This window comes from Melanerpes formicivorus, unplaced genomic scaffold, assembly GCF_026170545.1.
Source record: "Melanerpes formicivorus ecotype bairdi unplaced genomic scaffold, bMelFor1.0.p_v2 SCAF_56, whole genome shotgun sequence".
Lineage (NCBI taxonomy): Eukaryota > Metazoa > Chordata > Aves > Piciformes > Picidae > Melanerpes > Melanerpes formicivorus.
The window spans coordinates 2153371-2179782 of NW_027142408.1; the positions used below are offsets into that span (position 1 = coordinate 2153371).

Sequence of the window (26412 nt, forward strand, 5' to 3'; positions counted from 1 at the left end):
TTGGTCTGCTTCAGCTGAGGAAACATTTAGCAACTCCTCATGCTTCTTGCATGGGTCCAAATGTGACACTGCCTTCTTTCTGCCCCCTGCATTGTTCAAGGTTCAGTATAAGGGAACCTCAAATCCAGGCCTGGGGCAGGAATCTGTGTCACCACTGCAATGCAAGGGAGCATTGCCACATGCTTTTGTGGGACAGTCAAGGGGACAGGCTCAGCTGAAAAGACAGTGGGACTCCGCTTGTCAGCAAGTGTGAAAGATGTCTCACACCTGAAAAGAACAGAGGTCTCCTTGGTTAGCAGGGCTGACAGAGCAGAATCACAGAATGGTTGAGGTTGGAAGGGGCCCCTGGAGGTAAGCTTCCTTCTCAGGCAGGTTCACCTGGAGCCAGTTGTCTAGGACTGTCAGAGAGGTTGAGCAGTAGACTAGGCTATGGCAAGAGTCCTGTAGTCAAATTTCCTTGCTAAGGGAACTCAGCATGAAGCTGTTGTCACCCAGTTGCCAGGCCCAGCACTAGGCCTTGTTGAACCTCATGCTGTTGTCCTTGACACACTGATCCAGATCCCTTCATAGAGTCTCCTGACCCTCAAGTAGATAAAAACTCCTTCCTAACTTGGTGTCATCTGCAAACTTACTGAGGGGGCACTTGGTCCTCTCACCCAGATCATTGATATAGATAACAGATGAAAACTGAGCCCTGGGGCACCCCACTTGTGACTGGGCTGTCTGGCACAGCACTGTTAGGACACAACGCTTTAAAAGTGGGTTTTTCACTGTGAGGTCCTCCCTGTAGAAGCATAAAGGCAGACTCAAAGCAAGAACAAATGTTGATGTTAGTGTTAAGCAGTCTGTCAAAGACCTCTCCTGGGCAGAGAATTGAGACCAGAAACTATTGAAAAAGAATGGTTTCAGTTAACCTGTTGGAGGCTTGAATTCATTGATCTAACCCCCTAAGAATTTCCTATGTAAAGCATGAGCAGTTGTGCTCATTGCTTGCTCACTGCTATGTGTTTTGGGACCTGCTCCTTGCTCACTGCTATACATTTTGAGACCCATCAAGAAGAAAGGGGCAAGATGTTGTAAAAATGATGATCTGTGTGTTAGGAGACCACATTTGACCCCAGCAGTTACATTGGAATTCCCTCATGTCTGTGTGCTTCCAGGGAGAATAGGAATAGAATAATAGAATGGTAGGGGTTGGAAGGCATCTCCAGAGACCATCCAGTCCAACCCCACTGCCAGGGCAGGTCACCCAGGAACACATCCAGGCAGGCTTTGAATGTCTCCAGAGAAGGAGACTCCACAGCCTCTCTGGGCAGCCTGCTGCAGGGCTCTGGCACCCTCACCGTACAGAAGTGTCTCCTCCTGTGTTCCAACTTGTATCTGTTGCCCCACAGGACACAAAGTGCCCTTCCTTCCTCCACAGATCCCTAAATGTGTCGTGATTTTTGCACACCATGCCTCTTGCATGCTGCCTGAGGTTGGCAAAGGTCTGAGGTGAATGCCACGGCTGGAGTGGGCACGTTGCAGACCGTGCGCCCTGCCTCGATTCTCTGCCTGTTATCAGAGCTGTGGGTGTGATGAGAACCAACTGGACCTTTGGATAGGTGACTGTTTTAATCCAGCAGAGATTGCCAGTGGTGTGTTCTAGAGGGGGCTAAGGCCAATCTGAAAGCTGAAGTGTTGGTGCAGGCAGTACTGAACACAACCAATCTCCGGCCTCAGGCAGTGAGCAGGATGCTGAGGCTGGGCAGCTGCCTTGTGGGAATGTAAAGCAACTGGTTGCCAGGCAGCTCACAGGAAACATGTCTAAATATTTATTTCTGGGGATCTTTAGAGGAAGGAGCTAACAAGCAGCTCTTACTGTATATTTTCTTTTACATTTTAATCTCTCTATTATGTGAGGAATGCTTAATTAATGCAGAGTATTCAAACAAGTAATTGCTGCTTCTGTCCGGCCCATTTGGGCTTGCTTTGACACACGGAGGTGACAATCACCAGCTTAGCCAGCTGTCAATAATCAATTCTTGCCACATGTGGGCTTCTTTATTCATGCAAAGGTTTTGTTGGTTAGTGATACATTAGTGGTGAGAAGTTAACTCTGGCTTTAGAGACACTAAGAAATGGCTGCTGGAATTGCTCCTTTGGATTTCTCCAGTATTTGCTCAGTTACTTTAAAGGAGCTACTGAATTTATTTGAACTCTGACATCCCAGGCTGTATTTATCCAAAGGCTTTCAGATTTGCTCTCATTCATCTCTCCTGTGTTGAGCTGTGTGATACACCTATCTACCTGGCTCTGCCTTTTATGGAACTTTGCATGACAAACTGTTAACACTTTCTGTTTTCATGGCACTTTTCCTTTGAGCCAAAGGACACTTGGCATACAAACTGATAAATCTGAATGCAGCCCTTTAGCTAGCATGGAATCATACAATGGCTCAGGTTGGAAGGGACCTCAGAGATCATCTCCACCCTCCCTACCATAGGCAGGGACACCTCTCAGCTAGACTCAGCTGATCAAGGCCTCATGCAGCCTGGCCTTCAACACCCTCAGGCAGGAGGCAGCCACAACCTCCCTAGGCAGCCTATTGCAGAGTCTCAGCACCCTCCTACTGAAGAACTTCTTCCTAAGCTCCAATCTAACCCTGCTCTCCCTCAGCTTCAAACCATTCCCCCTTGGCCTGTCTCTAGACACCCTCAGGAAAAGTCTCTCTGCAGCCTTTCTGTAGGATCCCTTCAGCTATTGGAAGGCAGCTCTAAGGTCCCCTTGAAGTCTTCTCTTCTCCAGGCTGAACACCCCCAGCTCCCTCAGCTTGTCCTCATAGCTCCAGCACTTGGATCATCTTTGTGGCCTTCCTCTGGACTTGCACCAACAGCTCTGAAGTTAGGAATATGTAAAGATGAATTGTTAAGTGAAATGCAGCAATGCAAGGGGGCACAGGCAGCTTTTTAAGAGCATGTTGTTAAAATCCACACCAGTTTAGAGCCAGAAACCACTGATGGGAAGAGTAAACATAGGGAGGTAGTTGTGTGCAGCAGGTCATCTTTTCTAGGTATATCAGTTCGAAGGAGAGGGAGAACAAGGTGAAATGCTGCTTTGTGAGATCCCTCTGTTGAATCTGGGAGGGTTTGAGTCTGTGCTGAAAGTTCAATCTTTAAGCTTAAATGTGTGTTCAGTATTAGGAATCCACTGGAGTTATGGTTGGGCTTTGTACAGCAGGAAACTCTACAAAGTCCTTGTTCCTGTCCAGACTATAGGATGTGTTTATGGAGCTCCTACAGTGCTTTTACAGAGAGATAGCTGTGGCTGCAGCCCTGCTTTTCAAAGGTGATGATGAGGTGTTAATAGTAAATGAAATGATTTTACAGGATACTCACTTTTGCCAGAGTGTAAATCTTCCTTTCCTGGGTTGCAGCCTAGTCAGCTGTCTTTGGTGCCCTCTTGTGTTCTGTCTCCAGGCACAAACCTAAGGAGCTTTGGAAGGCAAGCTGCTGTGCTTCCTTCTCCTGGTCTCTTTTTTAATCAGTCTTCATCCCTTCTTTTCCTATGAATGCTAAAAACACAGCAGAAAAATCCACTCCTGTGTATCAGCTTGGGGCACTTGTTTCTGTCATGATGCAGATTTCAGGTATGATCATGGAATCACAGCATCACAGTATCAGTCAGGGTTGGAAGGCACCACAAGGATCATCTAGTTCCAACCCCCCTGCCATGGGCAGGGACACCCCACACTAGATCAGCCTGGCCAGAGCCTCATCCAGCCTGGGCTTAAACACCTCCAGGGACAGTCAGAAGGGTCCTGGGAAGGCCGTGTAGTGCAGCCCCCCTGCAGTGAGCAGGGACATCTGCAGCTAGAGCGAGTTGCTCAGAGCCCCATCCCACCTCACCTGGGATGGTTCTTGGGATACAGCTTCTGCCACCTCTCTGGGGAACCTGTGCAAGTGTCTCACCACCCTCATCACAGAGAGAGTGATTGCCCACTGGAATGGGCTGCCTGGGGAGGTGGTGGAATCGCCATCACTGGAGGTGTTCAGGACGAGACTTGATGGGGTGCTTGGTGCCATGGGTTAGTTGGTTAGGTGGTGTTGGATGATAGGTTGGACATGATGATCTTGAAGGTCTCTTCCAACCTGGTCTGGTCTGGTCTATTCTCTTCTATTCTATTCTAAAAAGTGTATTCTTTTTATCAAGTCTTCCCTCTTTGAGTTTCAAACCATCACCCCTTGTCCTATTACAGCAGGCCCTGCTGTATGGGAAGGCCACAATAAGGTCTCCCAGGAGCTTTCTCTTCTCCAGGCTGAACAACCTCAGCTCCCTCAGCCTGTCCTCATAGCAGAAGCGCTCTGGGCCTTGGATCATCTTTGTGGCCCTCTCTGGAGCAGGAGGCTGTTGGTGGTGTAGCTGCTTGAGGTGATTCTGTGCCTCATTTCAGGCAGTCACAGGAGCCTCTCATGCTGCCTCTCTGCTGCTCTGCAGTGGTGAACCAGAAACCCCTGGCAGATCCAAGCTCGGTGCTTGTTACTTGTAGACAAGATAACTGTGGAGGGTTTGATCCCAGAGCTAGCTGCTTTTGTTGCTTGATTCTTGGATCTGTTTTCATAAACAGAATGATAACATGACACTTCAGCTTTAATATCTTCTGCTTTTTTTCCCTGTTAAAATGATGTTTGTTTTTATTTAATCAGTGAGTTTACCTCTTGAAACAACAGATCAGAGGGTCTGCATCAATATTTATGAGCTGTAAAGCATGAGTCAGAATTCCTATGGAGGGATCACTTTCAGCTCTTGTGGCAGTGTGCACTCACAAGACTTGGATCCACAGGATGCTTTTCTAAAGTCCTTTCTTCACATGCAGTGCAGGTTATTGCTGTATGAGCTGAATCTCCTAGCTGTGAGAAATGCCACTGTGACAGTGCTGGAGGCAGTCTGGCTTAACCCCCACAGCTGGGGGGCTGTGGCAATCTGCTAGAGGGTGAGGAGGCTTTACAGCAGGATCTGGACAGGTGAGAACCATGGGCCAAAGCTCACTGGATGAAGTTCAACAAGACCAAGTGCCAGGTCCTGCGCCTGGGTCACAACAACCCCAGGGTGAGCTACAGACCTGGGGATGTGTGGTTGGAAAGCTGTGACTTGAAGAGGGACCTGGGAGTGTTGGTTGCTAGTTGACTGAACATGGGTCAGCAGTGCCCAGGTGGCCAATGGCATCCTGGCTTGGGTTGGAAACAGGGTGGCCAGCAGGGACAGGGAGGTGATCATCTCCTTGTGCTCAGCACTGGGGAGGCCACATCTCAAGTACTGTGTTCAGCTCTGGGCCCCTCACTCCAGGAAGGATATTGAGGGGATGGAGCCTGTCCAGAGCAGGGCAGCAAGGCTGGAGATGGGCCTGGAGCACCTGGGCTATGAGAAGGGCCTGAGGGAGCTGGGGCTGTTCAGGCTGGAGAAGAGGAGGCTGAGGGAGACCTCATTGCTCTCTGCAGCTCCCTGATGGGAGGTTGTAGCGAGGAGAGGGCAGCCTCTGCTCCTTGGTGGCAAGAGGCAGGGGCAGAGGAAATGGTTGCAAGCTGTGCCAGGGGAGGTTCAAGCCGGGTGCTAGGAAATATTTCTGCACTGGAAGGGTTCTCAAACGTTGGAATGGTCTGCCCAGGGCAGTGCTGCAGTCACCATCCCTGGAGGTGTCCAAGCACTGTGTGGACCTGGTGCTTAGGGACATGGTTTGGTGGTGACCCTGCAGTGCTGGGTTGAGGGTTGGGCTGGATGAGCTTGCAGGTCTCTCCCAAATAGATGTATTCTGGGGTTATTCTGGGGCATGCACAGCCCCCCCCCCCAGGTTTTATGTTGTGCTGAAGGACATAATTCCTGACCTAGGGAAAACTATAGACAAAACTGGCCTGCACTGCTCCTTTGGGGACTGCTCTGTTAGTGCTGATGTGGGCCTCTGCTCCTGGGGCTTCTAGCTACTAGAAAACAACTGATTTCTGCCAGGGGACAATACAGTGAGGTAAAGGCTTTTGAAGCTCTTCAAAAAGAGCACTTAATTTTCCAGCTTTTAACAAATCCAGACATTTGTCTGAAGAAATGAATTGAACTTGAAGCAATAAAATACAGGATATATGACACAGTCCCTTTAGGACTCTGGGGGGAACCTTAGAGCTGCCATCCAGTAGCTGAAGAGACTCTACAGGAAGGCTGCAGAGGGACTTGGCCTGAGGGTGTCTAGAGACAGGCCAAGGGAGAATGGTTTGAAGCTGAGGGAGAGCAGGGTTAGACTGGAGCTGAGGAAGAAGTTCTTCAGTATGTGAGTGGTGAGACTCTGGAGCAGGCTGCCCAGGGAGGTTGTGGCTGCCTCCTGCCTGGGGTTGTTCAAGGCTGGATGAGGCCTTGAGCAGCTGAGTCTATTTGAGAGGTGTCCCTGCCCATGAATACATAGAATAAACCAGGTTGGAAGAGACCTTCAAGATCATCATGTCCAACCCATCAACCAATCCAACCCACCTAACCAACTAACCCATGGCACCAAGCACCCCATCAAGTCTCCTCCTGAACACCTCCAGTGATGGTGACTCCACCACCTCCCCAGGCAGCCCATTCCAATGGGCAATCACTCTCTCTGTGTAGAACTTCTTCCTAACATCCAACCTAAACCTCCCCTGGCGCAGCCTGAGACTGTGTCCTCTTGTTCTGGTGCTGGCTGCCTGGGAGAAGAGACCAACATCCACCTGTCTACAACCTCCCTTCAGGTAGCTGTAGAGAGCAATAAGGTCTCCCCTGAGTCTCCTCCTCTCCAGGCTAAGCAATGGTGGGCAGGTTGGAGGAGATGAGCTCTGGGGTCCCTTCCTGAGCCATCCCATGATTCTGTGACTGCACTCCATGCTTGTTCCTATTGTTAGGCTCCACTTGTTCCTGCTGATTTCTAAAATGAAAACCTGCCTGCTTCAGCAAAATGTTTCAGTTCTGGTCTGCACTGCAAGTGAGTGTTGCCGTTGACATTAGTCAAGCAAATCTGTAAGTCAAGCTTAACTGTTGCCTTCAGCCCAGGGATGTGCCTGCCTGCCTGTTGGAGGTGCCAGGCTTGTGTCAGTCTGGCACTGCATTGTGCCACTCCACCAAGCACTTGGAAATATCAGCTCACTTGTCCTGGTACTTTTCAGCTGCAATGCAGAGATACACTTCTGGGCTTTGCTTTCTGAGCACCCTTGTTAGAAAGGGGAAGAAGCCAAACAAAGCAGCAGAAAAGCCCTGGGTTTAGCTGGAACGTCGGTGGGGGAAGGGGAAGGCAGTGATGACTGAAGAGAAGCTGCCACCAGGAGGAGCAGCACCAAAGTATTCTCCCTTAAGTCCTGGCACAGTCCTGCAGTGCTCTAGCTGTGAGCTGTCTGTGGCTTTGGGGATGTCAGAACCTTTTTAAGGGTAGGGTATAAATAGAGTGTTGGAGAATGCAATTAGAAGGCCAAGAGAGAATGCAAGTGGAGAGCTTAATGCTCTTACAAATTAGAATCTGGAAGAGAAGGGTTCTTACTACATGGGGAATTTTACTCCTAGAGAGGCTCAGGTTGGAAGGGACCTCAGAGATCATCTGCTCCAACCTCCTTGCAGGTTCCCAGTGCAGCTGGGTCGTGTGGAGATACAAAACTTAACAGATGAGCATCTAAGTCATTGCTCCTGAGCTGTGTGGCTTGTTGCTTGCTTGGCTGGGTTTTGTGTCTTGTTTTGTTTTGTTTAATAATGAGCTGCATTTGGTCAACTGTTTCTCCACAGGATGAAGATGAGCTGGACTCTCACACCATGGTGAAGACCAGTTCAGAGAGTGCTGGAACCATGAGGGCCACCAGCACCATGAGCGAAGGCGCTCAGACAATGATCGAGCACAACAGTACAATGTTAGAATCTGACTTGGGGACCATGGTAATAAACAGTGATGATGATGAAGAGGAAGATGGGACCATGAAGAGTATGTCATGACCTTACTTTTCTTTCAATGGCACGTGTTCTCATCCTGCAGGACTGTATCATTAGTGGCTTTTAAGTGGCAGAGTCAGTTAGCAGGTTTTGGTTGTCTGGCTGAGGTGTGGTTTGAACATCTGTTGGAGTGTGGTGCTGTGAGGCTTGATTGGAGGCAATGATTGGGGAAGCAGAAGTGTGAAGTCCAGATTCAATTCAGCAGCATGGGAGGGAGGATGTAACAAAAGGCAAAACCATTGGAGGTTATTTGAAGTCTAAAACTGTAAGTTGCACTGAAATGTGCCTGAACACACAGCTGTGAAATAAGCCCTGAGATGCTGATGTGCTCATTATGGAGCTGGAGGCCAGTGCAGAGTGAGGCCCATGGAATCATTTGCTTAAGAGAGCAGAATCAATAGGTGAATCTGACTCAGGCTGTAAGTGCCTGATTTCATGAGGCACAAATGTGACCCTGAACTCCAGGCAGTTGTCTGGGGAGGGAGGCAGTGTGTAAAGCTAAGGTCTCAAGAGTGGAACCCACTGCCAACAAACCTGTGCTGCCATTCAGCCTGAGCCCTGGGTGGGGTTAACTGAATGAAATCCAACAAGGGCAAGGGTGGAGTCTTCCATCTGGGGGAGAACAGCCCCAGGGACCAGGATAGGCTGGGGACTGACCTGTTGGAGAGCAGCAAAGGGGAAAGGGACCTGGGGGTGCTGGTGGACAGAAGGATGCCCATGAGCCAGCAATGTGCTCTTGTGGCCAAGAAGGCCAAGGGCATCCTGGCATGCTGGGGGCACCAGAACTGGACACAGCACTCCAGGTGGGGTCTCAGGAGAGCAGAGACAGACAGTCACCTCCCTTGTCCTGCTGGTCACACTGCCTTTGGTGCAGCCCAGGATACACTTGGCCTTCTGGGCTTGGGCTTCTCCCCTTCTACCTCTCTGTATTCTGCATTTTCCTCCCTCCTTCCAGGTACCTTCTGCATGGTCTCTGCTCAGAGCATGCCCAGGCATACTGAGGAGAAAGGCATAAAGGCTCTTTCTTGCAAGGCTCTATGCTGTATGGTGGGGTGGGATGACAGGCCTCTTTTTGTTCCAAATCCTAATTTTATCTGGGCACAATTCCCTATTTGTGGAAAAAAAACCCCAACCCTCAAATAAAATGTGGTTCTAGTTATTTTCTGTCATGGCTCCCAGAGGCCTCTGAGCATGGGTACTTATAAATAAAAACTTATTCTTGTTGCTTATTTTGTCCTTGAGCAGGGAAACAAAAGGCAGAAGGAAACAAAACATGAAACTGAACACAAGAGCAATTAAAAAAGAGTTGCCATAAATACTTTGTGTCTCTAGGAAGGAGATGAAATCCTCTTGCCCTGCATCACTTAGGTTTATGTCTCCAAGCTTCTTGTTTCCAGTGTTCTGTTATGGAGAGGCATCAAGGAGCACCTTGAAGCTACCAGTTCTGATTTAACAAATCACACAAACATCTCCCAGCTTGCCTGTAAAGGTACCCTGGGCAAGGCAGCCAGACTCTTGTGCCTTTGTGGAGCACACAGCAGCACAAAGTCTGTCTGCCTCTCGGGGATTTGCCTGTCCCTTCCTGGTGACAGATATTTAGGGCACTTGCTCTGGCTCCCATTTCAGCCAGTAGCACATGAATCACAGAACCAGGGCAGGGCCAGCTGCAGTGGGAGTGGTTTATATTTACCTTCATCTGGGAGCTGTGGAGGTACCATCCTTGCACTGCATCACTTGTACAGGTGCAGACACAAATGCAACTTTATGGTTGCTGGAAAGTGTTCTACAAAGTTATTTCACAGCATCACAGAAGGTTAGGAGTAGGAAAGGCCCTCCAGAGATCACCCAGTCCAAGCCCTCTGCCAGAGCAGGAGCACCCAGGGCAGGTCACACAGGAACACATCCAGCTGGGTTTTGGATGTCTCCAGAGAAGGAGACTCCACCACCTCTCTGGGCAGCCTGCTCCAGGGCTCTGGCACCCTCACAGGGAAAAAGTTTTCCCTTCTATTCTCTGGCACCTCCTCTGTTCCAGCTTGCAGCCCTTGCCCCCTGTCCTGTCCTTGGACATCCCTGAGCAGAGCCTGGCTCTGTCCTCCCCCCACTGCCCTGCACATCTTTATCCCCAGCAGTGAGGGCAGCCCTCAGGCTCCTCTGCTCCAAGCTCTAGCTGCCTCAGCCTGTGCTCACAGGGAGATGTTCCACTGCCTCCAGCAGCTTTGTGGCTCTGTGCTGGACTCTCTCAAGCAGTTCCTGAAGTCCTTCTTGAAGTGAGTGGCCCAGCACTGGACACAATATTCCAGCGGTGGCCTCAGCAGGGCAGAGTAGGGGGGGAGGAGAACCTCTCCTGAGCAACTCACCACAGCCCTTCTAATCCCCCCCAGGATGCCCTTGGCCTTCTTGGCCTCAAGGGCACATTGCTGGCTCACCAACATCCTTCTGTCCAGCAGCACCCCCAGGTCTCTTTGCCCTTTGCTGCTCTCCAACAGCTCAGTCTCCAGCCTATACCAGTCCCTGGGATTGTTCTTTCCCAGATGCAAGACTCTACACTTGTCCTTGCTGGATGTCCTTGGAATCATTCATTACCCTAAGGGATGCTCAGGACCTTATGTTGTTCAGTCTGTGTAACAAGTTGGTATCACATGAAGGAACGTCTGGTCCTCCTTGTGTGAGCAACTCCTGACATGTCTCCTGTGTTTCTCCACATTGTGTCTTGCTACACAGATTGTATCCCTCATCCATGACCATTTATGCCAAAGATTCTCAGGGGACAAAGAGAGGCTTCCCCCCATGCAGTTGACTCTGTTAGTTTCTGTAAAAGCCAAGAAAACTCACCAATGGAATTTATTTCAGAGTGCAGCAAAGCTTCCAGGAGTTTAAACTTTGTTCTTCCTTCCTTTCCACTCAGGAAATGCTACTTCACCACAAGTTCAAAGACCTTCTTTCATGGACTACTTTGATAAACAAGATTCCAAGAATAAAAGCCCTGAAAACTGCAATCAGAACATGCATGAACCTTACCACATAGCCAAAAACGTTTTCCCTGACAACTGGAAAGTTCCTCAAGATGGAGACTTTGATTTCGTGAGTGCATTGTTATTGTTTGCTTTCCTGCATGCTGTTTGTTTCCTGTGTGCCAAAAGGGTGAATCCCTCTATGCCTTTGTGTTAAGCTCCAGTCTAACCCTGCTCTCCCTCAGCTTCAAACCATTCCCCCTTGGCTTGGCTCTGGACACCCTCAGGGAAAGTCTCTCTGCAGCCTTCCTGTAGCATCCCTTCGGGTACTGGCAGGCAGCTCTAAGGTCCCCTTGGAGTGTTCTCCAAGCTGAACACCCCCAACTCCCTCTGCCTATGCTCATAGCAGAGCTGCTCCAGCCCTTGGGTCATCTTTGTGGCTCTCCTCTGGACTCACTCCAACAGCTCTGTGTCCCTCTCATGCTGGGGACACCAGAACTGGAGGCAGGATGGGTGGTGTGGTCTCAGCAGAGCAGAGCCAAGGGGCAGAATCCCCTCTCTTGGCCTGCTGGCCTCACTCTTGGCTGCAGCCCAGCACACAGCTGCCTTTGGGCTGCCTCCTGGGGAGCTTCTCAGCAACCAACACCCCCAAGACTCTTTTTTCCCCTCCTCAACCCTCTCTGCACCCAGCCTGGATTTGTGCCTGGCATTTGTAGATGATGATACCTGTGTTTCAGCTTTGTTATGTGTTTCTAAATGGCTGAATCTAATTGATCTGTTGCTGATTAGCCATGATCTTAATGAAAGAGCAGGAGCTGAGTGCCATCATGGGACCCTGGTTTGAAAACCCAGTTGGGATCTGGAGAAAACTGTTGTGGTTCATTTTAGGTGCCAGCTGTAGGTGGGGGATGTTTTTTTCCCCCCCACTTTTCACTCCCTGCGTTTCCACATGAAGCTGACTCTTAAATTGGCTGTGGCTGCTGGAGAGGTTCTGTAGTTAGAGTTTTGGTTTGGGTGGAGGTTTTTGGGTTTTTTTCTGGTTTGGTTTTTGACTGTAAAATGCAATCATCATCATCCTCCTGATAGCTGACTAACCAAACAGTTATTTGCATTATTCATTGGAAAATAACTGCCTGTTGTTTAAGTGGGGTTATTGTGGCAGTAACATTCCCCTCAGAGCAATTTAAAATTCATCCTATCTTTCCTGTTACTTGGGAAGGAATGCAAGCAAAAATGATTCTGCTTGCTAAGTGAGTGAATAATTGGTGAATGCTTCTTGCATGGATAAGCCTTTGGAACTTGTTGGCATTGCTTGTGCATTTGAAGTTGCCTTTTTGAAATGGGAGTTTGTCCTAGAACAAAGCCGGAGGAGTTTTCTGGTCTTCAGCAATGTGATTGCTCTCTGTCTGCTAGTGGCCTTAGACTGGCAAGTCAGAGGCTTCAGAATCACAGAATCAATAAGGTTGGAAAAGACCTCACAGATCATCAGGTCCAACCTGTCACCCAACACCTCATGGCTAACTAAACCATGGCTTCAAGTGCCACATCCAATCCCTTTTTGAACACCTCCTGGGCAGCACATTCCAATGGCCAATTGCTCTTTCTGGGAAGAACTTTCTCCTCACCTCCAGCCTAAACTTCCCCTGGCACAGCTTGAGACTGTGTCCTCTTGTTCTGGTGCTGGTTGCCTGGGAGAAGAGCCCAACCCCCACCTGGCTACAACCTCCCTTCAGGCAGTTGTAGACATCAATAAGGTCTCCCATGAGCCTCCTCTTCTCCAGGCTAAACAACCCCAGCTCCCTCAGCCTCTCCTCACAGGGCTGTGCTCCAGACCTCTCCCCAGCCTCACTGCCCTTCTCTGGACACATTCAAGTGTCTCAATGTCCTTGTCAAATTGAGGGGCCCAGAACTGGACACAGTGCTCAAGGGGTGACCTAACCAGTGCTGAGTACAGGGGCAGAAATGGTTAGGGTTGGGAGGGACCCTCAAAGGTCACCTAGTCCAGCTTCCCTACCATGAGCAGGCACATCTTTCCCTAGTTTCTCCAGGCCCTGTCCAGTCTGGCCTTGATCAATTCCAGTGATGGGATGTCCACAGCTTGTCTGGCCAACCTGTTCCAGTGACTCATGGAAGTTACGTGATGTGCAGTTTGTTCTTGGCTTCCCCAAACGAGAGTGCTGGAAGGCTTGTGGCTGCAAAACACTTTTGATTGAAGACCAAGGGATTTGAAACCAAGAGAACAGTGATTTGCATGGGCAGTGTATGGAGTTGGGAGGTGGTGGTGGGGGAATTGTAAGCATGAGAAAAGCCAAGCACACCCATAGAGAAGCCAGCTCAAGAAGATGAGGAAGATTCTTGAATAAGGGATGTTCTGTTTCAGAGTAGCCCACTCAAGGGTACATTGCTGTGGGCCACACAGGGTGCTGGCTGTGGGAGCCTGCTGCTTGCAACCATGGGCAGGTATTTTGTATTCAGATGTTATGGAAGCACTTCTGATTCTATTTTAGAGAGTGAGTGGCAGTATTGGTGAATGACCTGCCAGAGACTTTCTGAAAGGATCAATCAGTGGGCAGCAGGCATAAAATATTGTCTGCTCTTTGGGAGGTCCATGTGAGCACTTCCAGTTGCTGACATGAAGGCTCTAAGTGATTCATGGAAGGGATAAATAACAGAAGCTTCTTGTGGTAAAAGTTAGCCTCCATGTGATCTAGGAGGGGATCCCAGCATTAACATCCTCTGCTCCTGTGAGACCCTGCCTGGAGCACTGTGTCCAGTTCTGGTGCCCCCAGCACAAGAGGGAGCTGCTGGAGCACCCTCATGTAGTGTAGATGTCCCTGCTGATGGCAGGGGAGTTGGGCTAGATGGGGGTCCCTCCCAACCCAACCCAATCTGTGACTCTGAAAGCAGCAGTCTCTGAAGAAGTGAAGGTGCAGTCAAGCTGTGCAGTGTGTGGGTCTGGTACTCACAGGAGTGGTGATGGTGCATAGCTTAACCAGCCGAGCAGAATGAGGCCTCACCGCTTCATTGGCCAGCTTCAGCTCTCAGCTCACAAGCCAGCAGTTTGCTGGGTTAGAGCAAATGGTGTTTGCTTCACCCAGCTAAGTGACCAGTCCTTCTGTGACCAGCTTGTACCTGTATGCCCATCCTGCTCTCCTGGTAGCTTTGCTCTTCCCACAGGGGATGCTTTGGAGGGGGTACAGCTGCACGGGAGGGAGCCGTGTGTTAAACGAGCAGTGCAGCTGCAAGGTGTGGTTGGGAGCAACTGGCTCAAACTGGGGGCTGTCTTTCACAGGGTTTTGTGATATTTTGTGTAGCACCTGTCACCTTTTTGTGGGCATTCCAGAAGGCAGTTTTTGCCAGAAAGGTGAGCAAGAAGCGCTCAGGATTTGCATTGTGAGGGGAAAGCAAGTGAACCTTAGCTTGCTGGGTGAGTGGTGGATGACATTCTGCACAGAGATTGCCCACTGGAATGTGCTGCCCAGGGAGGTGGTGGAGTCACTGTCCCTGGAGGCATTTAAAATAAGACTGGATGAGGCACTTGGTGCCATGGCTTGGTCGATGAGATGGTGCTGGGGGATAGGTTGGATTGGATGATCCCAAAGGTCTTTTCCAAGCCGGTTGACTCTGTGAACGTGCTATGTGTATGTGTTGTTAAAGAAACTACTGCTTACACTTGGGCTGTCATGACAGATCAGACCTCATTAAGATATAAAAGTGCTCTGTAAATCCTCCTGCCCCTTACCAATCCATCTTCCTGTGGGGCACAGCCTTAACAAAGGGTTTAGGTGAGGTGCAGGGCAGTGGTGTCTCAGGGGTGCTGCCCTGTGAGTAAGCACTGCTCAGGAGGAGCTGCTGCCCTCCGTTCACACCTGTTGGATGCATTCCTTCATTTCAAATGAGTCATTTGCTTTCTGCTAGGAGATGCTCAGATGTAAAAAAGGCAAATCTATTTATTGTAGCAATGCTGGGGTAATGATTTCCTTCTCTAGCAGAATTATTTCCAAACAAGAATGTTCTCCAGATTGTTCAGTATGAAATGGTGAACACGTAGATCCTGCCTTGCAGTAACTGCAGTATCATGTTTAAGTAGATGCATTTTGGGTGACTTAAAGATTCTGGAATAGCAACAAAAATGTTAAAAGCCATCTGTTACCCTAAGCAGAATATTTCCCTGGGCTTCAACCAGAACAAATAAAGAATATCAGCCTTGTGAAATAATTGTATTGCAGATACCAAACACTTTACTTAATGTTTATAAACTTATCATGTCACAACTGATTTGGGAAGGCAGTCAGTGCTAGGAACTGACTGCAGCTCACAGAGCATTTCATTTAAAATGCAGTAATGAGGCTAGGCTGGGTTAGCTTTGGTGGAAATTTTTTGTTCAGGCTGGGCTTGCCCTGATTTTATTTTAGCAGCAGAGGAGTTTGGTTTGGTTGGTAGAGTCTCCTTCTAATTAATGGGAATGAAAATAACCCAAACCCAGCAGTGTGCTCATGCAGTCCAGAAGGCAAGTTGTGTCCCGGGATCCAGGAAGAGGAGTATAGCCAGCAGGGCAAGAGAGGGGACTCTGCCCCTTGACTGCTCTGCTGAGACCACACCACCCTTCCTGCCTCCAGTTCTGGTGTCCCCAGCATGAGAAGCACACAGAGCTGCTGGAGTGAGTCCAGAGGAGGCCACAAAGATGATCCAAGGGCTGGAGCAGCTCTGCTGTGAGGATAAGCTGAGGGAGCTGGGAAAGTTTAGTCTGGAGAAGACTCTGGGGGTCCTTAGAGCTATCTGCCAATAGCTGGAGGGATCCTGCAGGAAGGCTGCAGAGGGATTTTTCTTGAGGGTGTCTAGAGACAGGCCAAGGGGGAATGGTTTGAAGCTGAGGGAGAGCAGGGTTAGACTGGATCTGAAGAGGAGGTTCTTCAGTCTGAGGGTGCTGAGGCACTGGAACAGGCTGCCCAGGGAGGCTGTGGCTGCCTCCTTTGTGGGGGTGTTCAAGGCCCTGCCCATGGTAGGGAGGTTGGAGGAGATGATCTCTGAGGTCCCTTTCAACCTGAGCCATTCTGTGATTCTCTTTTCAATCATTGGAGATTCTCCCCTAAGTAATTGGAGCATTTTAACTGAAGTATTAACATATATTCATCTTGCCTCATTTTTAGTTAGTTGCTTGAATATCATGAAGCACTTCCAGATGCTGTCAGGAAGCATTCTTTCTTAACTAAACAAATGCAGAAGTTGGGTTTCTGGGTCTGCAGGGCTGTGTGCATATGAGGTAAACAGAAGATTACTCACAATGTCATATAGCTAATGAAAGCATTATTGGTGTTGGCAGTCTGCATGCAGAACTTGATTCACTTCAATTGAGGGATGCCTAACAGAGGGTTAGACTGGAGCTTAGGAAGAAGTTCTTCAGTCCAAGGGTGGTGACACCCTGGAACAGGCTGCCCAGGGAGGCTGTGGCTGCCTCCTGCCTGGGGGTGTTGAAGGCCAGGTTGGATGAGGCCTTGAGCAGCTGAGTCTAGTTGAGAGGTGTCCCTGCCTGTGGTGGGGAGGTTGGAGATGATGAGTTCTGAAGTCCCTTCCCACCTGAGCCAGTCTGGGGTTCTATGGAAACACTCTACAAGTCAGATACTGACCAGCTTAACTAAACCCCATACTGAACATAGGATCCTCTCTCTTCTTTCTGTCCCTTCTCCTGTTAGGATGGAAGTAACAAGCCTAACAATGTGGTTTCACACATAGCTGAATTGTTTAGGCTGTGAAAAGAGCCAACTCCTCCTGTTGATCTCAAATGACAGGATTCTCTGAAAGCTGTTACTCTGCTCCCCAGGCCAGTCGTGCCAGGGTGTCAGTGCAGCTTTGGGAGGTGAATCATGCCATCTGACAAAGACTCTATCAGTGTGGTATGCTAAGGCAGCACAGAAACGCCCTCCTGGGCCAGAAAGATTTTTACTTAGAAGAGAAGTCAAGGACTTAGGCTGGAATCACAGCAGCTGATTTGGAGTTCAGTAGTAAGAAGAGGTTACCAGCCTACAACAGCAGATTACCTCCAAGGGCTGCAGGAGCTTTTGCAGTCATGTTGGGTGGTGAAGGCCTGGGTAGGTAAACACATCAGGAACAGTTTTGGTAGGGCTGATCCTGCTCAGAGCAGAGGATTGTTGCAGGTAACCTTTCCCTGTGATTGTTTCTGATGGCCTTATTTCCTGTGATTATTTAAGCTACTGCTGGTGGCTGCTGTTTGTAATCAGGGAAGATGTTGAGAGCACACAGGTCTTACAAACTCAAGCTCTCACAAATAATGAGACACTTAATTTGTTTATTAGGAAAGTCAATATTTTGGAAGAGGTAGCCCTCCAGCAAGCTCAGCAGTGCTGACACTCAGCAGTCAGCTCTCGTTCCCAAACCTGGGGCTGCCTGGGGAAAGTTGCAGCCAAGATGCAATCAGTAGAGCTTAACCATGTTTGCTCTCCTGGAAGCTGAAAGTGCCCCTGCCATCTTATTTTATCATGTCAGGTAGTTTCCATTGTTAGGTTCAAGAGAGGGGGTTCTGCCCCTTTGCTCTGCTCTGCTGAGCCCCCACCTCCAATCTTGCCTCCAGTTCTGGTGTCCCCAGCAGAAGGAGGACACAGAGCTGCTGGAGTGAGTCCAGAGGAGGCCACAAAGGTGATCCAAGGGCTGGAGCAGCTCTGCTGTGAGGAGAGGCTGAGGGAGCTGGGGGTGTCTATGATTGTGTAATGTGGGGTTTATTTGCAAAACAGTGAGAATGCACCTGAGGACTTAATTTTCATCCTACTTTCACGTTTTTAATACAGCACTAAGAAGGAAACTGCTACCCCCTGCTCCGTTTGGATGGAGAGCCTGAAGTGTAGCTCCAGTTCATGCATTCAGCTCCAGGGCAGGTCTGTCGTTTGTGCAGAGTTTCAGGAGAGCAAAGGGAAGAAAGGAGTGAAGCTGATGAGCTGGGGCAGTGCTGGTGGTTTAAAGTAACATCTTGTTACCGTAGTAACCACTTGTCTGCACTAATACACCTCCTTGAGCTCATTGTGTAATGGCTAAGCAATGTGGATAGCCTCGAAAGAGCTGGGGGAAAACAACTGGGGCTGCACAAATTGTAGGTGATCCTTTTTTTTTGCCTATCAAACCAATCCAGTTCCAGGTCTGTTCTGTTTTTCTCTTACCAGAAATAAAAGGGAGGCAAAAAGAGGGGAGAGGTGGGAGATAATTTAATCCAAATAGTTTCCATGTTGCATGAATCACTGTTCGTGTCAAGACAGCCTGCCACACCTTTATGTGTAATGTCTGATCCCCAGCTGAGTGCTGCACTGAACCCAACCAAACCACAGAACTCATTTGGCAAGTCTTTGCACCTGTTTTATACCCATCTCATGCCTGCAGAGCTCCTACTGATGCCAATGTTAAGTGCAGCTGCTCAGGTTCTTAAAGAAGCCATGTTCATTTGTGTGCCTAAAGGTGAAGCTGCATGGTTGGAAATGTCCCAGCCTGGGCTGTTTCTCTCAGTACTCCTTGGTTTAGGGCATGTGAAGCTAGTTCCAAGGAAATGGATACCTGGGAATTTAACACTTCTTTGGCATCTGCTTAAAGATTTTGCTGTTGCTTACATTTACCTTTGTGTTGTACAGCTACAAGAACACTGGTAAGAAAAGGTGGGGGTTTTAACTTAAACAAGATGCACCAGAACCCCGCAAGGTACAGTAGCATAGTTCTAGCTGCTTCAAAACCAGTGCAGCCCTGACTGCTTGAGCCTCTGTCAGCATGCTAGAGTGCTTGGAGGCTTGAATTAAGTGGCACTTACATGATTATTTTTTCCCCCTCCCTCATGGTGTCACTACAGCCCAGTGTACTGAGTTGTCCTTATCCTTGAATATCCTTCTTTCAAATAAGAGCGGAGGAGAAAATGTTCATCAAAGACACTTAGAGACCAGACTTCCCCAGCATGCCAAAACGTTGTTTAGATGCAAGAAGTTCTCTTGGTCATTTTGGGTCATCTCAGTTTTGGGGTGCTCCTTATTTTGTTATGTCCTCTTTGCAGATTGTGGGGTTTGACAGAGGGAATTCCTGAGAGGAAGAGCAGAGATCTGGATAGGCTGCAGGGATGGGTGGGGATAAGTTGAATGAAATCCAACAAGGGCAAGGGTGGAGTCTTGCATCTGGGGAAGAACAACCCCAGGGACCAGGATAGGTTGGGGCCCTGCCTGTTGGAGGGTGATTCCTGGGAAAGGGACCTGGGGGTCTTGATGGACAGAAGGATGCTGATGAGCCTGCAGTGTGCCCTTGGAAGCCAAGGCCAAGGGCATCCTGGGGTGGATTAGAAGGGCTGTGGTGAGTTGGTCAAGGGAGGTTCTCCTCTCCCTCTACTCTGCCCTGCTGAGGCCACAGCTGGAATATTGTGTCCAGTGCTGGGGCCCTCACTTCAAGAAGGACTTCGGGGAACTGCTTGAGAGAGTCCAGCACAGAGCCACAAAGCTGCTGGAGGCAGTGGAACATCTCCCTGTGAGCACTGGCTGAGGGAGCTGGGGCTTGGAGCAGAGGAGCCTGAGGGCTGCCCTCATTGCTGGGGATAAAGATGTGCAGGGCAGTAGGGGGAGCACAGAGCCAGGCTCTGCTCAGGGATGTCCAAGGACAGGACAGGGGGCAAGGGCTGCAAGCTGGAGCAGAGGAGGTGCCAGGGAACAGAAGGGAAAACTTTTTCCCTGTGAGGGTGCTGGAGCCCTGGAGCAGGCTGCCCAGAGAGGTGGTGGAGTCTTCTCTGGAGACATCCAAAACCCAGCTGGATGTGTTCCTGTGTGACCTGCCCTGGGTGCTCCTGCTCTGGCAGGGGGCTTGGACTGGGTGATCTTTGAGATCCCTTCCTGCCCCCAGCATTCTGTGATGCTGTGAGAAGAGAAGAGAAGAGGAGTTGATAGGAACATGTTGATCATAGTGCAGCTTGGTGTGTACAAGCTTGGCTGTGTCCTTTCTGTCTCAAGCTGGTTATGTTCCCTGTCACGTGTTTCCAAGAGACCTGCTTTGCAGTGGTTGCTTTTCCCTAGATGAAGCTTTCTGACAGTTGGAGGCATGTTTTGACTGCAGCCTTTTGAAGGAATCCAGTTGTGGCACCAGGCACACTCAGTGCTGGACAGGATTTAACTCCCAGATCGTGCAGTGCCCTTTGATTTGCAAAGCAGACCATCCTCCTTTCCCCCACTGCAGCCTACAAAACCCAACCCCAGAGAGCCCCACAAGCAACCACACAAAAGCCCCAAGCAGTTTTGGGATATATTTACATAGAAAAAGGGATGGAAAAGCAGTGATGCCCTGGCAAGGGTTTCTGAAGGCTCTGGGAAAAAGAGGAGTAGGTGGAGGAAGGCCAAACTTGCTGTTGCTTAAGCAGCCCTCCCTATGGCCTGTGAAATTCAAGAGCCTGCTTTTCTCTTCTCTTTGGCTGATGACTCTACAGCAGCAGCCCACTGATCATCTCAGGGGTGGGCTGCTTCAAAACCACAGGGCAAGCAGTGCCACAGGAGAGAGTGGTTAGTTTGAAACTGCCTAACCTGCTTTCCCTGTTGTGAAGAGCTGTTGCCATAGCAACTCACCGAGGGCTGAGTGAGCACTGCTAAGTTTCAGAGCTTTGGCTGCCATGTGTGCATGGAGGGGCTGCTTCACTTCCAGCCCCAAGCTGTGTTCCCTGCACCCACTTTTCCTTACACATACCTGTGCTTCCCTAGGATGAACCAGATGCTGCAGAAAGAATACTGCTGAAATCCTAATGCAGACATTGACTCAAACAGCTTCATTTCACCTGAATTCTTCCTTTGTTGTCTCCATCTTACTGCAGCTTCCCAAAGTACAGCACAGATTCACAGGTTGCATCAGGTTGAAAGGCACCCTCAAAGATCATCTTGTCCAGCCCCACTGTAGTGAGCAATGACATCCCCAACTCAATCAGATTGCTCAGAGCCCCATCAAGTTTGACCTTAGATGTCTTGAGGGATGGAGATATTCTTGTATCAAAGCCTATGTTGCTTCTTCGTCCACTTCTGGCATCCCCAGCATGAGAAGGACACAGAGCTGCAGGAGTGAGTCCAGAGGAGGCCACAAAGATGATCCAAAGGCTGGAGCAGCTCATAGGACAGGCTGAGGGAGCTGGGATTGTTCAGCCTGGCTAAGGCTCTGGGAGGACCTTAGAGCTGCCTTCCAGTACCTGAAGGGATCTTAAGAGGAAGGCTGCAGAAGACAGGCCAAGGGGGAATGGTTTGAAGCTGAGGGAGAGCAGGGTTAGACTGGAGCTGAGGAAGAAGTTCTTCAGTAGAAGGGTGGTGAGACTCAGGAATAGGCTACCCAGGGGAGCTGTGGCTGCCTCCTGCCTGGGGGTGTTAAAGGCCAGGTTGGATGAGACCTGAACTGAGTCTATTTGAGAGGTGTCCCTGCCCATGGTGGGGACATGGGAGGAGATGATCTCTGAGGTCCCTGTCAGCCTGACTCTCTTGCAGCATGTCAGCACTTCTGCAGCCTCAAGTTCCCTTTGTTGCAATACTGACACCAAATCAATAGCTTCTGAGAACATTGCTTCAAGCTTTGACAGACTGCAGCTTGTCAACTCTAGCTTCAGCCTAACACATTAAAGAATCTCAGTAGTGTGAACCTGGTGTGTACCTGTGGCACTGTTCATAGCAGGGTTGAAGTCTAAGAGGGATTTGCATTGGTAATGAGGGAAGCCCTGGGAGTGTGTACAGATGTTTCCTGGTGCAGGGAGGCTGCTGCTCCAAAGCCATCTGATCACATTTGGAAAATTGCTGTTGCCTGGCTTGGCAGCTGGGTAAGAACTCCAAACTTGAAGTTAGCTGGGAGTTGGAGAGACTCAGTTCAAGGTCACTTTCTGTTTAAATGCTGTTTTGTTTGCAGTAATTAGACCATGCCAGGTGTATTAAGTATGTAATTAAAACCACAAGGTTTGCCTAATTCAGAGTAAATGAGACTGAAATACAAGGTCATTACTCCTCTCTAGCAAGGCTCCAGATGAACAGCACACATGGAACTGTTTATCAGACATTTTGCATGGTCAAAAATTGCTTCAGGTTGTTGTCCATGGCTTTTAAAGCAAACTGCTCACAGATTTTACAAAAGTACCTGCAGCAGAGAAAAAGAAAAGGTTCCTGTGGCCAGTGTTGAATTTGAATGGCATCAAATATCTGTCATGTGAAATGTTAGGGCAGAGAGGGAAGGGGAAGGGAAAGGGGAAGGGAAAGGGAAAGGGAAAGGGAGAGGGAAAGGGAAAGGAAAGGGAAAGGAAGGGAAAGGAAAGGGAAAGGAAGGGGAAGGGGAAAGAGAAAAGGAAAGGAAGGGGAGAGGGAAAGGAAGGGGAAAGGGAAAGGAAGGGGAAAGGGAAAGGAAGGGGAAAGGGGAAGGAAGGGGAAAGGGGAAGGGAAGGAAAGGGAAGGGAAGGGACAAAAGAAAAGAGGTGGTAAGAGAGGCTGTGAGGCACTCTGCAAAGGGCTGCTAGGCTTAGCTTCCCCCTGCCTGGTGTGTGTCCATCTCACAGCTGATGAAACTTCTGTGCTGGCAGCTAGCAATGCACTGGGAGACCAGAACGACTCCATGCACACGCTGAGAGCTGCACTGGCAGGGTTGTAACCATGCAGCTCCTGCAGCACCCCCTGGCTGGGCACATGCAGTCTCCTTTGCAGCAGCGCTGGTGCCAGAGCCATGGGGGTGTCTGTTACCAGGCCTTGATTGTGGAATGCATAAAACTTGAAATGAGTGTCTGATGTATGAAACCAGGCACTCAGGAGCCTGCTGATCCTGCCAACTGCTTTTGCAGGCCTGACTACGTTAAAAGCATAATCATAGAATCCTAGAATAGATTGGAAGGGACCTCAAGAGATCATCTCCAACCTCCCCACCACCTCTCAACTAGACTCAGCTGCTCAAGGCCTCATCCAACCTGGCCTTCAACACCCCCAGGCAGGAGGCAGCCACAGCCTCCCTGGGCAACCTGTTCCAGAGTCTCACCACCCTCAGATCTTTCTCAGCTCCAGTCTAACTCTGCTCTCCCTCAGCTTCAAACCATTCCCCCTTGGCCTGTCTCTAGACACCCTCAGGAAAAGTCCCTCTGCAGCCTTCCTGCAGGATCCCTTCAGCTATTGGCAGGCAGCTCTAAGCCCCCCTTGGAGTCTTCCCTTCTCCAGGCTGAACTTTCCCAGCTCCCTCAGCCTGCCCTCTGAGCAGAGGTGCTCAATGAAACAAAAAGCTCCACAGAACCAAGTCATTCTCACTTTGGAATCTGCTGTCTCTGAGAATATCTAAACACAGAGTGTAAATCATATCTGAAATCAGATTTGCTTTGCCTCCTGTAATCAGCAATACAAAGGTGAAAGATTAAAATGAGGCACATTCTGTTCCTGCAGTTAAATGAAAGCATGTTTGTGCTTGACATGATGGGAAATGGCTCCAAGAAGATTTGATTTGATTTGATTTGATTTGATTTGATTGTTTTTTATTAACAAAAGGGGAAAAAAAAGAAGAAAAAAAGTAAAAGGGTGTTTTAAAACTGCCAAGAATTTTGGATGCAGGTGGTTATCAGCTGAGTAAGTGTCAGGTCTTTCAGTGAAAGCTGGCTGGCTTGCCCATATGGGGGGGTTTAGGAGTAGTTTTGGGTTTTGAGCCAGTTGTGCCAGCAGCAAGCTTCGTGCTTTGTTTCACCTTGGACTCATCTGAGTGCACAGGACTGGGTGCCAGGCACCCCTTGCTCACAGCTAACCTTTAGTGCAGTGGAGCTAGAATGGCTGTGTCCTGTGCATTCCTCACCATGGAATGTGTGTTTTTATCTCCCAGCAGTGCCTTGTGTACTTGATTCATTCTTGAACAGAGCTGTTGTGCTTCCTGTGGTGGTTGCTGTTGAATCTTTGCTACATCTGTACATAACAAAGCAGATGTTGGTTGATGGGGAAAAACACAAAGTGAAAATGCTGCTTTTCATTACAATCATAGAGTCATAGCACCATAGAATTGTTAGGGCTGGAAGGGGCCTCAAGGGTCAGCCAGTTCCAAGCCCCCTGCCATGGCCAGGGACACCTCACACTACAGCAGGTTGCTCACAGCCACATCCAGCCTGGCTGCAAACACCTCCAGGGATGAGGCTTCCACCACCTCCCTGGGCAACCTGTGCCAGTCTCTCACCACCCTCATGGGGAAGAGCTTCTTCCTGACATCCAATCTGAATCTACCCATTTCTAGTTTTGTTCCATTCCCCCCAGTCCTATCACTCCCTGACACCCTACAAAGTCCCTCCCCAGCTTCTGGAAGGCCTGTGAATAGCAAGCTTGTCTACTGGTGAGGCAGGTAAGAGAGAGACTTGTGAGTCATGTTGTCCAAATTCAGCCAAGGTGGAGATTTCAGAGGAAGTTGATTTGATACAAGTTTCCATACTACTGCTGCTAATTGGCCTCTGAGAAGGGGCATCCAGAGCAGTAGCTATGCTGAAGCACAGGTGGTGATCTGAGGTCAATAGTCAGCCTGCTGGCACATTGCCCTTGGCCCCTGTAGTTAGGAACCAGGGATCGATGGGTGCCATCTTACCCCGGACTCGCTAAGGAGATCAGGTTTGTGAAGAGAGGCATGGCAGAAGGGAGGCATCTGCTCATTTCTGTTGCTCTCCCTGTATCAGTCCTAGCAGTCAAGCAGCCAGAAAGCTGGGTCAAGTGGCCATCCTCAACCCCCTGACACCCCTTTGTCCACCCCTCTCCAGCTCGCCCTGCAGCTGCAGCATTGGCAGATCTCGCACAAGGAAGCAGTCAGGAGCCCGAGGGTTTCACACAGCAGGCCTGACCTTCTTGGCTACCTCCTGTCATTAGATCACATCCAGTGCAGAAAGAGGCTTGATGAGACTCTTGTCTTCAGTGTGGGTGCATCTCACCTGAACTAACTTCTGTGTTCCAGAGTTCCATTCTTTAGCTAATGGTTTCCATACGTCTCTGACCTCAACTGACCATCTTTGGTTTGAACTCCCCTTTGAATCCCATCTGCTTTTCTGTCCTCCTTTGAAATGAGAGATGGGAAGGGAGCGTGGTTTTCCTTGATTGTGCTCTCAATACAGGGCAGTGGAGAGCATCCAAAAAGGAGTTTTGCTAGAGAGAGCTTTGATTTTTGGCTTGGTTAATTCTTTAAACAAAGAGCTGTAAATGTATTATTCCTTCTACTGTACACAAAACTTTGACTTGCCTGCTCCATGTGCTCCATGTGCTGATTGCAGCTTTGATACAGAGGCATTTGTACAACATTTTTATTTGGGGAGAAAGAAATGCATTAAAGATGTGTTGCTGCTAGGTAGGAATGTCCTGCTAATCCAGCCTGTATGCCTTCCATGTTAAACACGAGTCAGGCTCCAGGAGGTTTGCTGTGAGAGGTCTCTGGGAAGGTGAGGAGCAGAGATGAATTGATACCATCTCAGGTTTACATTTATTGTACACTGCAGTAGTGGGGTGACCTACAGGAAAATAGATCCCCACATTTGAATTCCTTCATAACTTCCTAAATCAATTGTTAGTTCCTTCTGCTAGAGGGAATTTCAGAGCACCATGCAGGGCTGGCAGCAGTTTAGCTCTTACTGTATTCTCCTTTTGAGGGCTTTTAACTGTTTGTGCCATGCCATACTGCAGCAATACTGCTGTAAGCAAGAGGTGTAAGCAAGCAAGCAAGCTGCTCTCATAACCTCTGCTGAATTTTTCTCTAATACCTTCCTGGCCTGGATCAAAACCAGTGTCCAGCAGGAGCAGAGCAGTGATGGTGCCCCTGTACGTGGCCCTGGTGAGGGCACTGCTTGATAAGGGTACCACAGCATAGGAAAGACATTGAAGGGCTGGAGGGTGTCCAGAGAAGAGCAATGAAGCTGGGGAGGGGTTTGGAGGGCATCATATGAGGAGCAGCTGAGGGAGCTGGGGTTGTTTAGTCTGGAGAAGGGAAGGCTGAGTGAGACCTCAGTGCTCTCTACAGCTCTCTGAAAGGAGGTTGGAGTGAAGCTGCTGTTGGTCTCTTCTCCCAGGTAACCAGTGGTAGGACAAGAGGAAATGGGCTTGACTTGTGCCAGGGGAGGTTTAGTTTGGATATGAGGAAAAACTTTAGTGAGAGTGTGGTGAGGGGTTGGCACAGGCTGCCCAGGGAGGTGGTGGAGTCCCCATCCCCAGAGGTGTTCAAGAAGCCTTAGGAGTGGTGCTTCAGGCTATGGTTTGGTGCTCATGGTAGCTGAGCTATGGTTGGACTCAATGAATTTAAAGGTCTTTTTCAACCTTAATGACTCTCTGATTCTATGTAATCTCTGCTGGAGGACACTGGCAGTGTGCCCTGTAACTGCCTTTTGGCTTTCTCCACCTTACCTGCCCTTTTCTGTTTCCCCACCTTCTCTCTTAATTGTTTGTGCCTAAACTCTTCCTGAAGTCCAGTGCTGACACAGCTTCTATTCTTATCTGTTTCTATGGCTTTTCATCCTTTTATTGCTCAGTGTTTCCTTACACAGTTTTCT

General features: G+C 49.3%; 1 protein-coding gene across 1 annotated transcript in view; it reads left to right on the forward strand.

Annotated features, from left to right (window-relative positions):
• STK3 (serine/threonine kinase 3) overlaps positions 1 to 26412 on the forward strand; it is a 90533-nt gene that overhangs the window by 48487 nt on the left and 15634 nt on the right. Inside the window, exons 9-10 of the mRNA XM_068161164.1 lie at positions 7756 to 7948; positions 10862 to 11037. Of these exons, the coding sequence (XP_068017265.1) occupies positions 7756 to 7948; positions 10862 to 11037 (369 nt within the window). The remainder of the gene's footprint in view (positions 1 to 7755; positions 7949 to 10861; positions 11038 to 26412) is intronic.